We start from the raw sequence: 13910 nt of genomic DNA, 5'->3' as shown, positions 1-13910 counted from the left end.
TGAATGGGTCTGCAAATTGCGTAACTAATGCGGACCCAAATTACAGACATGTGAATGGACCCATAATGACAGCATTGCAACATTAAGCCAGAGAAGTCAGCCATCATTATAATAATGTTTCTAGGTAGAATTGTAGAGAGAGGGATAACATAAAATGGTTTAAAGGGAACCTGTCACCGGGATGTTGTCTATAGAGCTGAGGACATGGGTTGCTAGATGGCCGCTAGCACATCCGCAATACCCAGATCTTATAGCTCTGTGTGCTTTTATTGTGTAAACAAAACGATTTGACACATATGCAAATGAACCTGAGATGAATCCTGTCCCTGATAGGAGTCCAGCGTGAAGAAGCCCAGCACCGCCCCGCATCCTCAGAATTCTTGCTCCCCGACGTCTGAAAGCTAGAGCGCTGTAGTCGTCACAGTGTTCCTTCCCTGTGCTGGCATCAGCCTCAGGGAAGGAACTGCGCATACGCTAGCTCGCGCATCGCAAGATTACGAAGCTCTAGCTTTCTGACGTTGGGTAGCAAGGAGGAGATTGAGGATGTGGGGCGGTGCTGGACTCATATCAGGGACAGGACTCATCTCAGGTTAATTTGCATATGTATCAAATAGTTTTTTTTACACAATAAAAGCACACAGAGCTATGGGGACTGGGTATTGCGGATGTGCTAGCGGCGATCTAGCAACCCATGTCCTCAGCTCTATACACCAAATCCAGATGTCAGGTTCCCTGAGGCATCTGTCAGCAGATTTGTACCTATGAAACTGGCTGACCTGTTACATGTCTGCTTGGCAGCTGAAGGCATCTGTGTTGGTCCCATGTTCATATGTGCCCGCATTCCTTAGAAAAATAAAGTTTTAATATATACAAATGAGCATCTAGGAGCAACGAGGGTGTTGCCATTAGTCCTAGAGGCTCTGCTCTCTCTGCAACTCCTGCGCCCTCTGCACTTTGATTGGCAGGGCCAGGCAGTGAAAATGTGATCATGTCTGATCCTGTTAATCAAAGTGGAGAGGGCAGTGCAGTTACAGAGAGAGCAGAGACTTTTAGTGTAATGGCAATGCCCCCGTTGCTCCTAGAGGCTCATTTGCATATATTAAAATATAATTTTTCTCAGTAATGCGGGCACATATGAACATGGAGCCAACACAGATGCCTTCAGCTTCCAAGCGCACTTGTAACAGGTCAGTCAGTGTCATAGGTACAAATCTGCTGACAGATGCTCTTTAATGTTGCATGGCGCTATTATTTGTGTACTAGCAGGAAACATACACTCCTGACATACGGTAGATATATTTGGGTATGATATCATTTGTCTGCTATATAGTGCTATGTTTGACATCATTCACTTTGTACAGCACAGCTGAAAAGCACCGTGTCCTTCATTCTATGGGAACGCTGGTTATACTGACATCTAGTGTGCAACCAAAAACCTAAATCCTTAGGAGGATTGGATCGTTGTAAAATGAGTTCAAAATAAGCAAAAATATATATAAAAAAATCAAAGAATAAACAAATATCCTTTTTTTAAATTGAGATACCCCTTAAATCCTGGGACAGTTGTAGCTTTGACCGTCACATACTCCAGAAGGAACTGCTGTTATATAGAGGACCGTGGTTCAGCATTCCATAAAGATGTAAACAACATGGTTATCGTGTCAGCAATAAGTGATAAAATCTGAAACCAGAAACCAGATCTAATATGAAAAGCAGGAAACCACAATAATAAAATATATGGCAAGAGGGCAGCCGCCATCAGAAACGCCCGGTGAAAAGGAAGGTCAGCAGCTGTCTTCCTTTCAGCAGTTTTCTTATCAGACTTGGAGAGCTGAAAAAAATGTCTGTTCTCTAGGTTCAAATGTGAACCTAATTTGTATCACATTGGTAGAATGACTCAGGATATACTTACATAGAGCTAGGACCATTGCACTTATTTCATGTTCTCATGATGAGACCAATTCCACGGTGAAGCTTCTGCTGCATGTTTTGACATCACTACCACTAAAATATCACCAATCCTAAAAAACTGATAACTGCACTAAAACAATTAAATAAGAAATAGATAGTAGCATCGGATCTGAGCAAGCAAGTGCCACTAGCCCGATTGTTCTGAATGATCATCACTTATCAAAGTGAACCTGTCAAATATGGGGGTTCTGAGGTAATTATGGGCATGGCTTTGACTTGACTGGCGTGAAGAACATCTTGGTCACAATTCTCCAAACCAAAATAGTAACTTAAGTACTAAATTAAATTAATTTCCTTAAACTGTTGATCAGATGTTTGACCTAAAAATGAAAGTGCACATTAAAGGGGTTTTCCAAGTGTTTAAGGCCTTATGCACGCGAGCGTAGGCGGTCTGTGCCCGGTCTGCAATATACGGGCACTGGTCATGTGTACTCCGTATTACATATGTGGACCCATTCACTTGAATGGGTCTGCAATCCACCAGATACATTGCGGAACGGAGGTACAGAGCCGAAACTCAGGGAAACAGTACGGGGTGCTTTTGTGGGCTTTCTGTCCGTGCATCCACACCACAAAACAGATCGCAGACCCATTTAAGGGACAACGGCCACACAGACGGGGCCCATGCATTGTGGACCGCTACAGCCATGTGCATGAGGCCTTATACTGATGAGCTATCTTTAGGATAGTGGTATACTCTCTATGATGAGAAGAGGAGCTTCTTCAGAGTCCTGTATAGTACACAATGTACCACAGCATAAATCTGCACATGATACTAAGATATCTGCCACGAGTTAGCCAGCAAATGCTGATTAGATTAGATAATTAGTGGGACAACAACCCCCAGTAAATGAATGGCTTTATCCAGTGTACAGTTCTTGAACAGCATATTAAGGGCTCCAAATAGAGCCAAGCAGTTACATGACAATTTGTGGCATTTCATACTTGTCTGTGAAGGTTCTCATTTATCCAGGTCATGGTATATCTGTAAAGAATAAATCAAGGCAACTGGACCTACTGTAGATTTCTTGAAAATGTTTAACTCGTTCTTCCAACGAGCTTTCTCAATTCTGAGTGACTGTACAAGAATTCTCTGGGAATAAATATGTAACTTAATCAACATCTGGTAATTATACCCAGCATGGGGTCAAAGGTGTTAAATCCATTATCCTAATGTGTAATTGGAGTCAGTAGGTGATAATGACCTCCCAGAAAAAGGTGTCAAGACAGCATTGTATGTGGCAGACAATAGATGTCTAACCCCCCCCCCCCCCCCGCCTCTATTCAAGCTTGGCTTCTCCATTTTTACATAGATGGCTCCTTCACACCTCGTTTGTACCAATCGGCCTCCTTATCCAAAACACGTACTTGACTGTCTTCAAAGGTGTGACCTGTTTCTTTTAGATGTAAGTACACAGCTGAATCTTGACCAGAGGTTTTGGCTCTTCTATGTTGAGCCATACACTGATGTAGTTGTTGTTTTGTTTCGCCGATATACAGTTCTGAGCATTCCTCACTGCACTGGACTGCGTACACAATGTTGTCCATCTTGTGTTTAGGCGTTGGGTCTTTTGGGTGAACCAGTTGTTGCCTCAGTGTGTTGCTGGGTTTAAAGCAGACAGGGATGTGATGTTTATTAAAAATCCTTTTGAGTATCTCAGGCACCCCAGCTACATATGGGATAACCATATTCTTGCGTCTGTCATGCTTCTCGCCCTCACTGGTAGTCTTGGTGCTCTTTCTTCTCCTTTCTTCTGTTTTGACAAAGGCCCAATCTGGATACCCACCAGTTTTAAGTGCCCCTCTGAGGTGTTTGAATTCCTTCGCCTTGGACTTGCTGGTGGGGATTTTCTCTGCCTGGTGGTGTAGAGTCTGGATGACTCCCAGTTTGTGGTCTAGAGGATGGTGGGAATCAAATAGCAGGTACTGGTCTGTGTGTGTTGGTTTTTCGCTAGACCTCTATTCCCAGAACTTATCCTTATACTTGAAGTAAGTGGTACTCAGACAAAGGTCCAGTAAGGCACACACTTGGTCTGGGCTAAGTTCTGTTCTGCAGCCTAAGGTGTTGTCTAGTAGCAACTGTTTCCTGACTGTTTCAATTGCCTCTGTAGTGGGTATGCAGGTAAAGAGGGATGTAACATCATAGGAGACCATTGTTTCTTCTGTGCCCAATACCAAGTTCTGGATTTTGGTGGTGAAATCCTGAGAGTTCTGTATGTGATGTTGTGTGTTTCCAACCAAGGGCGCTAGGATTCTGGCTAAGTATTTTGCCACATTGTAGGTCACAGAGTTGATGCTGCTGACAATTGGCCTTAGAGCGGTCCCATCCTTATGTATCTTAGGAAGTCCATAAATACATGGAGGGGCTTCCCCAGGGTAGAGGCGATGATACATGGCCCAATCAATGATTTTGTACTTTTCTAGTTGTTGTAGTAGTTCTATAACCTTCTTCTTGTGAGAAGGTTATACTTGGATCTTCTAGATGAGCAGGCATTGTTTCAAACCTATTAGATATATATTTCTAAAGACTAATGCTTCTTGTTAATCTTGTATGTGACCATTAACTTCAGCGTGTCACAGATCTTAAACTCTTGTTAAGAACCCTTGATTGCCTAATACTTGACTGCACCCTATCTATGACCTGCTTCTTCTGTTTATACCCTTGACTTGTCCCAGACTTCAATCTTCTGCTCATCATAACCTTTGAATTCAACTTGTCTTACCGCAATGTTTTGTTTATAACCACTGACTTTAGCTTGTCCCAGGCCTAAATCTTCTGATTATAATCCTTGACTGTAGCTTATCTCAACCTGCTTATAGCCCCCGTCTTTAGCTTGCCTTAGACCTCCGTCTCCTGCTTATAACCATTGTTTGAGTTTTTTCCTAGACCTCAATCTTCTGTTCATAACTCTTAACTTCAGATTGTCCCAGATCTTAATCGTTTGCTTATAAACTTTAATTTCAACTTGTCCAAGATCTTGCTATTCTGCTCGTAACCCTTCATAGAAACTTTTCCCAGACCTCAATCTTCCTCATAACTGATAACTTAAACTTGCCCAGTCTTCTGTTCATAACCCTGGACTTCAGCTTGCCTCATTAATAATCTGCTCATAATCCTTGACATTAGACTGCAACAGTCCTTGATTGCCTGTCCATGATAATTAACCCAAATGTCTGTTCATGTTCTTTGACCTTGACATAGTCTCTTGCCTGTGTCTTCTGCACTCCATCATCAAGCAGTCTTTAAGACAGGAATGGATTGGCACATATGAGGAAGTAAGGAGAAGGACTGGTTTTGCAAAAACAAAGCTAGAGAAGGAATGATCTGATATCCAGTCAGAAACTGTTGCTACTGACATCACACTATAAAATTGTGTGATTGGTACATATCAGGAAGCAAGGGTTGGGAAGAAGATCCAAATTTACCTCACATATCATATTTGCTGAAAATAAAGTCTATGGACTATGGAAAATAAAGTCTATGGACTGTTGTCTATAGTTGTAATGGGTCCAACTGGCTTGACATTTAAAGAACCAAAAGGACTATTTCTGCTTAAATGTAAACTGCTATAATAAAAACTATAACAGCTCATAGGAACTCATATCCACCAACCATAAGACAATGAGATTTGTAGATTTACTTAGGCTGTTTGCTGGGAAGTACAGACATTTGCAAACATAATTTTAAACAGGAAATAAAAAATGATGACTTGCACCATGTACTCAATTCGAGCAAAACGTCTCTCACATACCAGCCCTTCTTTTATTTCATCTATTTATTTTTCAATTTAGCCATTATATGGAATAGGAATGCTGTTTAAATATGAAATCCGCAATTGATATTCTAGGACTCCCCCAACACCCATCCTGGGAAGTAACATGCTGAGTAAAAATGCTGACAGCAGTATATTTAACACTGCAGAACATTTATAGCTGTTATGTGAATGAGTTGTTATTGTTATGCAGAACAATAGAATATGTAAGATGTAACCTGAATAATGTGGAAAGAATCCACCCAAAACCGGCAAAACATCATCAGATACTTGCTAGAACGTTCACATTCACATCGGCATATTCCTCAGCATGCATAATATACTCCCATGTCTAATAAACCATCATTTCACAGGATGAGCTACTGTATATCAATTACTTATATATAATATTTAATCATTTTTAGTCGTCATAAAATTTTCTTTCAGTTTATTTTGAATCAGGATTAAAAGAAATCATCAATCCAATCTTCTAATTCTTGAAAACCACAGAATTTATTGGCATCACTAACAGTTGGCAAAACACATTAGATGACTGTTGGCAGAATATGCCAATATCGGCCGGACTGACCGTGCATTTAACATTGCATGATGGTATCCCGCCTCACTTCTTGATGGTAGATATTAGGGCAAAGAGAGGTTGGACATGTTGTAGTTCAACATGCCTGAACCTTTATTTTAATTTAAGATGTGCTGCTGCCGCCAGTGGTGTTTGGCAGTGGCTTATTCCATTTTACTGACTGAGAATGCATGTACACTCAGTATGTGTATGGGGTTTGGGAGGAATAACTCTTAGCAGTGGCGTACTAAGGGGGGGCGGTCCGCCCCAGGTGCCGCTCTCAGGGGGGTGCCAGAAGCAATGAGCGCTTCCATCAATACAGATGGAAGTGCTCATTGCTGGAGCGCTGGGAGCTGCGGTCCTGTCACTCACCGCTCAGCTCCCCACACTCCTCCCCTCCTTCAGGCTGGCGGCGCACAGAATGGTGAAGCAGGAAGACTTCTCCCCACTCCACCATTCAGCCTGCAGGCACGGATCGCGCTGCCGGCCTGTGTGGGAGGAGCCTGCAGCACGGAAATCTGCATAAGCTCCGCCCACACCATGCTGCAGAGCGATCTGTGCCTGCAGGACAGAGAGGTATTTGAGCTTCAGGAGCAGGACAAAGTATGTAGTTACTCAGTTTTTTTTTTTTTTTTTTTTTTATACAGAGGGGGCACAGAGATGCTTTATTACTATGTAGGGAGAACAGAGGGCTTTATTACTATGGAGGGGCACAGAGGGCTTTATTACTATGGAGGGGCACAGAGGGCTTTATTACTATGGAGGGGGCACAGAGGGCTTTATTACTATGGAGGGGGCACAGAGGGATTTATTACTATGGAGGGGGCACGAAAGACTTTATTACTATGGAGGGGGCACAGAGGACTTTATTACTATGGAGGGGGCACAGAGGGCTTTATTACTATAGAGGGGGCACAGAGGGCTTTATTACTATGGAGGGGCACAGAGGGCTTTATTACTATGGAGGGGGCACAAAAGACTTTATTACTATGGAGGGGGCACAGAGGGCTTTATTACTATAGAGGGGGCACAGAGTGATTTATTACTATGGAGGGGGCACAAAAGACTTTATTACTATGGAGGGGGCACAGAGGAATTTATTACTATGGAGGGGGCACAGAAAGCATTACTACTATGGAGGAGGCACAGAGGGCATTTCTACTATGGAGGGGGCACAGAGCCAGAGGGCATTACTATAATAAAGGGGACACAGAGGGCATTATTACTGTGAAGGGGGCACAGTGGGTGTTATTACTGTGAAGGGGGCACAGAGAGCATTATTACTGTGAAGGGGGCACAGTAGGCATAATTACTGTGAAGGGCGCACAATAGGGATTTCTACTATGGAGGGGATACAGAGGGCATTGCTAGCACAGTGGGCATTACTACTATTAAGGGGACACAATGGGCATTATTACTGTGAAGGGGCAAAATGGGCATTATTACTATGAAGGGGGCACAATGGGGATTATTACTATGAAGGTGCACAATGGGGATTATTACTGTGAAGGGGGCACAAAAAGGGCATTACAACTGTGAAAGGGGCACAAAGAGGGCATAACTACTGTGAGGGGGGCACAAAATGGGCATAACTACTGTGAGGGCACAATGTGGGCATAACTACTGTGAGGGCACAATGTGGGCATAACTACTGTGAGGGGGCACACATCTGTACAAAACTACTGTGAAGGTTGTACAATGAGGGCAATACTAATGTGAGGGGGTACAATTTTTTTTAAAGCATTGAGGTAGGAGGTGCCAGAGAAAGAACCCTCCCCGGGTGCCAAACATCCTAGGCACGCTACTGACTCTTAGTTGAAGGGTGTAGATGACAGCTCTTTTAAGTTGGAAGTCGAGCTTTAGGCTACTGTAGGTTCTTCAATCACATATTTATTGTGGACCCTCGGTTGCAGAATCAGCACCGAAATTCCACACTAATGTATAATACAATTTCAAGAGGTTTCTCTAGACATAAATACTGATAGCCTATCCTCTGGATAGATCATCAGTATCTGATCGGTGGGGGTCCGACACCCAGAACCCCCACTGATCAGCTGTTTGAGAAGGCATCGGTACTGGCAGTAGCACAGCAGACTTTTCTTAGCTTTTCCTAGGCTGAGTTACGATACGTGACCTAGATGAAGCTCAGCCCCATAGAAGTGAATGGGGCTGAGTTGCAATAGCAAGCACAGCTACTATACAATGTACAGTGCAGAGCAGTGCTTGGTGAGCAAGGATAAGGCCATGGTGCTCACAGTTGCGACAATGCCTCCTCAAACAGCTGATCAGCGGGGGTCCCGAGTATGGGGCCCCCATGATCAGATACTGATGACCTATCCTGAGGATAAGCCATCAGTATTTAAGTCTCGGAAAACCCTTTTAAGATAATGGGTTTTAACATATTTCATTTACTGTACTGCATGAGGGAAATCTATAGCTATATCGCCATCAAAATCTGAATGTAACAAATGTGTATTTCACTCCAGATTTAGGTACTGATTTTAATGGGGTTATCAGGATCTTTATACTAATGGCTAGAGATGAGCGAATTTCAGGTTATGAAATTTGTTTGTGCATCGTTTGGTGGTAAAAGGTGAAATGCGTTATGGATTCCGTTACCACAGACCATAACACAATTCTATGATGGCATTCTGTTATTCATTCCATCATAACAGAAGTCTATGGGCTGCAAAACGGATCCACCCCATTTCCGTTACGCAGGGGAGTCCTCTCCTGCATAACAGAAACGGGACGGATACGTTTTGCAGGCCATAGACTTCTATTACGACGGAATGAATAACGGAAAGCCTCTAAAGGCATTCCGTTATGCATTCCGTCATAGAATTGTGTTATGGTCCGTGGTAACAGAATCCATAACGCAATTCACCTTTTACCAGTAAACCAAGCATGAACGAATTTCAAAATATGAAATTCGCTCATCTCTACTAATGGGCTACCCTCAGGATAGACAATCAATATCAGATCAGCTGGAGGCCGACACTCCGCACCCCAACTGATCAGGTGCTTCTTTGCCACTCCAGCGCCAGGAGCAGGCAGCGGAACTACACAGCTCCTTTCATCGTGTAGGGAACAGAGCAGTGCAGCTCCCACTACACAATGCATAGAGCTGTGTAGTTCTGGTGCCCACTTCCGCCAATCAGCTGAGGGGGAGCAGAAGCTGGCACAACAATCTACATGCTACACCGCACAACTTCAGAAAAGTGAGTCCATTGTCTACCACTCATTCTCCTGTTTGAATGTCCTACTACCAGGTGAGCCTACTGCAATCCTATAACTATGGTCTGCCATCAAACAAGCTGGCACTGCCCCAAGCCATGCTAAACTCTGTTGCGTACCTCTACCTGCCACTCAACTGACTGTCAATCACCTCAAAATCTCAACCTACAATCCTTACTACGGCCAGATTCCTCCATACATATCCTCATTCATCTCAAGGCTGACTACTTCTCCGCACATATTAATCCAATCCCCTCACAAGGACTCCTCTTCTCTGGAATCTACTGTGACAATCCATCCGCCCCATTAAAAGAAACCTAATCTGACCTCTGAAGTCTGGCAGAGATACCCCTCATCAGTAAAAAGCGCAATCTGCCCCCTATCTACACCTCTTATTGGCAGTGCCCTCTATTTCTGATTACTCTATGGTGGTGTTTTATAAACAGCCATAATAATAACATCATAAAAGATCAATAATAATAAAAAAATGTACAAATTGTTATTATTTATTTGCCACCTCACAAGGAGCAGCCTCCAACTCCAAACACATGATTGGAGACTTGACACAATAAACTACAGATCAGTACTATGAAGTGAAACAAAGTCATCTACATCTAAAGAACAAAAGGAAATAATAAACCTCTAAAGAGACAAAAAGGAATTCACTAAATATCTTGTTCCATATGAACAGGGTCAGGAGACCCCATCCCACCTGAGCTCACGCACTTTAGCGCTCTGATACCGGTGCACATAAAACCTGACTAATCTTGTCCTCGCCCCATCTAATGTTTATGGTGTCACAGCCACCAAAAATGCATTGTCATATCCAGTCACATGATGCTTCCATTGTCACCATTTGTAGGATCCCCATACCCTGCTTGAATGTATTACTGACATTCTGTACATACTAATCCGCCCCCACACACGGCTATCCACCATGGAAACACTGAGCTGTGCAAATCTATTACAGATAATTCAATCCTTTGAATTAAAGAAAAACAAATTTCCAGAAATTAAACAGATTTCCAGGCGATCAATTTAATGTGTTCCCCACATGTTTCTCAATTAGATTCATGTGTAGGAAGAAGAAAAGTAGGGGCAATAAATCTCTACCATATGCATCACGTATGGTACATGGAGCACAATGGTCTCTGCAGATTGCAACACATTTGGCACATGGAAGAGAAGGCTTGGGACACTCACCCAGGTTAACAAAGCTCATGACCATGTCAGCATCATTGAGGAAAGCACTGTCCTGCTGGCTGGTCAGGGGGCTGCTCAGCAGACTCTTCACCTGATGACTATGGGGGCTTCTGTGTGACCAGCCCTTCATGTCCATGGCTTGCTCCTGACCAGACATGGCATTATACAGGTCCAGCATGAAGAGGGGGGCAGAGTTCAGTCTCCCAGGCTGCTGTGCAGAGCTGAGTCCATGCAGGGGTCTAGGTCTATGGGGCAGACCTAGGATGGAGAGGATCTCTTTCTGCATCTCCCTCTTCTCGTGGTTCTTCAGACGCCTGTACAAGAAGCCACTGTCCATGTTTGCTCTTCTGCTGCTTTCCACCAATGTCCCCTGTGCCATGGGCAGCAGCATGAGGGAGCAGCAGGAGAGCCAGAGTGACCAGGAGAAAGGTAAGGGTGACCTCTGCATGCTCCCTGCCCAGATACCCCACTATGACTATTGAAGATGCTCCTGCCTTGGAGGTACCATCTCAACACCAGCTTCCTTCTGAGTGAGGTGAGGAGCCAGGCACCTGTCTGCTCTGTACCTGGCAGTCTGGACCTCCTCCACTTCAGCTATGGAGATGACAGATGTGAGGGGAAGCAGTCATCGCCTCTATCCGGAGCCCTCAGCACAGAGGCTGCCTTCTTCCTCGTCTCATACAGGCTTGGAAGTGGAAAACTTCAGACAGGTTTGAGCGGACTTGTTCTTCCTTCCATAGCAGATTCACTGACTCACTTCTCCAAAGCAGGGCTTTATGAAGTACAATAACGTGTCCACTAGAGACACCTACTGGTCAATGTGAGCACTGCACTACGGGGTCGACTGAAAGTTCAGCATTATCCACGACCATTGTCTTTTTTCAGTATTCCTTGGGTTTCAGTATCCAATGTTCATATTTTTGGAATTTTTAAGCAATCGTAGAAAAAAGCTCAGCTGTTTATATGGTTATTAATCCAGCTACTTAATCACAGATATGTTCACAACAAATCCTCATAAGGTCACATACAGGCCTCTTGCACAGGAATGTTTTTTCCCCCCGTTTTATTGCATTCCGTATACAGTCCGTATACGGAACCATTAATTTCAATGGGTCTGCAAAAAAATGCATTCCGTTTCCGTATTTCCGTTTTTCCATTCCATTCAAAGATAGAAAATGTCCTATTAAAGGGTCCATTCACACGTCCGCAACGTGCTTTGCAGATCCACGGAGCAGCAAAACACGGACAGCGGCATTGCCGGCACTATAGAATATGCCTATTCTTGTCCGCAATTGCGGACAAGAATAGGACATGTTCCATTTTTTTCGGGAACGGAATTGCGGACCCGGAAGTGCGGGTCCGCAATTCCGTGTCCGGGCAGCACATCGTGCTCATAGGAATGAATGGGTCCGCAATTCCGTTCCGCAAAATGCGGAAAGAAATTGCGGACGTGTGAATGGACGTATTTGTGGATCCGCATTTGTGGATCTGCAATACACGGGTCCCGTTCTGTGGGCATTCCGTATCACGGATGCGGACCCATTCACTTTAATGGGTCCGCAAATCCGGAGATGCGGAATGGTGCGGAACGGAAGCACGGAATGGAACCCTACGGAAGCACTACGGAGTGCTTCTGTTGGGTTTCGTCCCGTACTTCCGTTCCGCAAAAAGATAGAGCATGTCCTATCTTTTTGTGGAACGGCCGGATTGAGGACCCATTAAAGTGAATAGGTCCATGATCTACTGCGGCTGCCCCACGGGCTGTGCTCATCCATTGCGGCCCGCATTTTCCGGGCCACAGCACGACCACGGGGCGCACAAGCCCGTTTGAAAAAGGCCAAAAGGGAGCTGCAGAGCATCATAATATACAACTCAGCTGCTTCAGAACTTCATAATATATACCTCAGCTGCAGCAGAACATCCTAATACACACCTAGCTGCTGTAGAACATCATAATACACACCTAGCTGCTGTAGAACATCATAATACACACCTCAGCTTCTGCGGAACATCATAATACACACCTAGCTGCTGTAGAACATCATAATACACACCTCAGCTTCTGCGGAACATCATAATACACACCTAGCTGCTGTAGAACATCATAATACACACCTAGCTGCTGTAGAACATTATAATATACATCTCAGCTGCTGTAGAACATCATAATACACACCTCAGCTTCTGCGGAACATCATAATACACACCTAGCTGCTGTAGAACATTATAATATACATCTCAGCTGCTGTAGAACATCATAATACACACCTCAGCTTCTGCGGAACATCATAATACACACCTAGCTGCTGTAGAACATTATAATATACATCTCAGCTGCTGTAGAACATCATAATACACACCTCAGCTTCTGCGGAACATCATAATACACACCTAGCTGCTGTAGAACATCATAATACACACCTAGCTGCTGTAGAACATCATAATACACACATAGCTGCTGTAGAACATCATAATACACACCTTAGCTGCTGCAGAACATCATAATACACACCTCAGCTGCTGTAGAACATCATAATACACACCTAGCTGCTGTAGAACATCATAATACACACCTAGCTGCTGTAGAACATCATAATACACACATAGCTGCTGTAGAACATCATAATACACACCTTAGCTGCTGCAGAACATCATAATACACACCTCAGCTGCTTCAGAACATCATAATACACACTTCAGCTGCTGAAGAACATCATAATACACACCTCAGCTGGAGCAGAACATCATAATACACACCTAGCTGCTGTAGAACATCATAATATACACCTCAGCTTCTGCGGAACATCATAATACACACCTCAGCTGCTTCAGAACATCATAATACACACCATAGCTGCTGCAGAACATCATAATACACACCTTAGCTGCTGCAGAACATCATAATACACACCTCAGCTGCTTCAGAACATCATAATACACACTTCAGCTGCTGTAGAACATCATAATATACATCTCAGCTGCTTCAGAACATCATAATACACACCATAGCTGCTGCAGAACATCATAATACACACCTTAACTGCTGCAGAACATCATAATACACACCTCAGCTGCTTCAGAACATCATAATACACACTTCAGCTGCTGAAGAACATCATAATACACACCTCAGCTGCAGCAGAACATCATAATACACACCTAGCTGCTGT

At 43.8% G+C, this 13910-nt stretch overlaps 1 protein-coding gene across 1 annotated transcript in view; it reads right to left on the bottom strand.

Annotated features, from left to right (window-relative positions):
* The window catches only part of BMP6 (bone morphogenetic protein 6), a 135453-nt gene extending 123987 nt beyond the window's left edge, over positions 1-11466 (bottom strand). Inside the window, exon 1 of the mRNA XM_044293847.1 lies at positions 10741-11466. Coding sequence (XP_044149782.1) covers positions 10741-11188 — 448 coding nt within the window. The 5' untranslated portion in view covers positions 11189-11466. The remainder of the gene's footprint in view (positions 1-10740) is intronic.
* Between the last annotated feature and the right edge of the window lie 2444 nt (positions 11467-13910).

Source organism: Bufo gargarizans, chromosome 5 (assembly GCF_014858855.1).
Source record: "Bufo gargarizans isolate SCDJY-AF-19 chromosome 5, ASM1485885v1, whole genome shotgun sequence".
Taxonomy (NCBI): Eukaryota; Metazoa; Chordata; class Amphibia; order Anura; family Bufonidae; genus Bufo; species Bufo gargarizans.
Note: the sequence above shows the minus strand (reverse complement) of the source record. Positions and strands in the feature narration are given on the sequence as shown.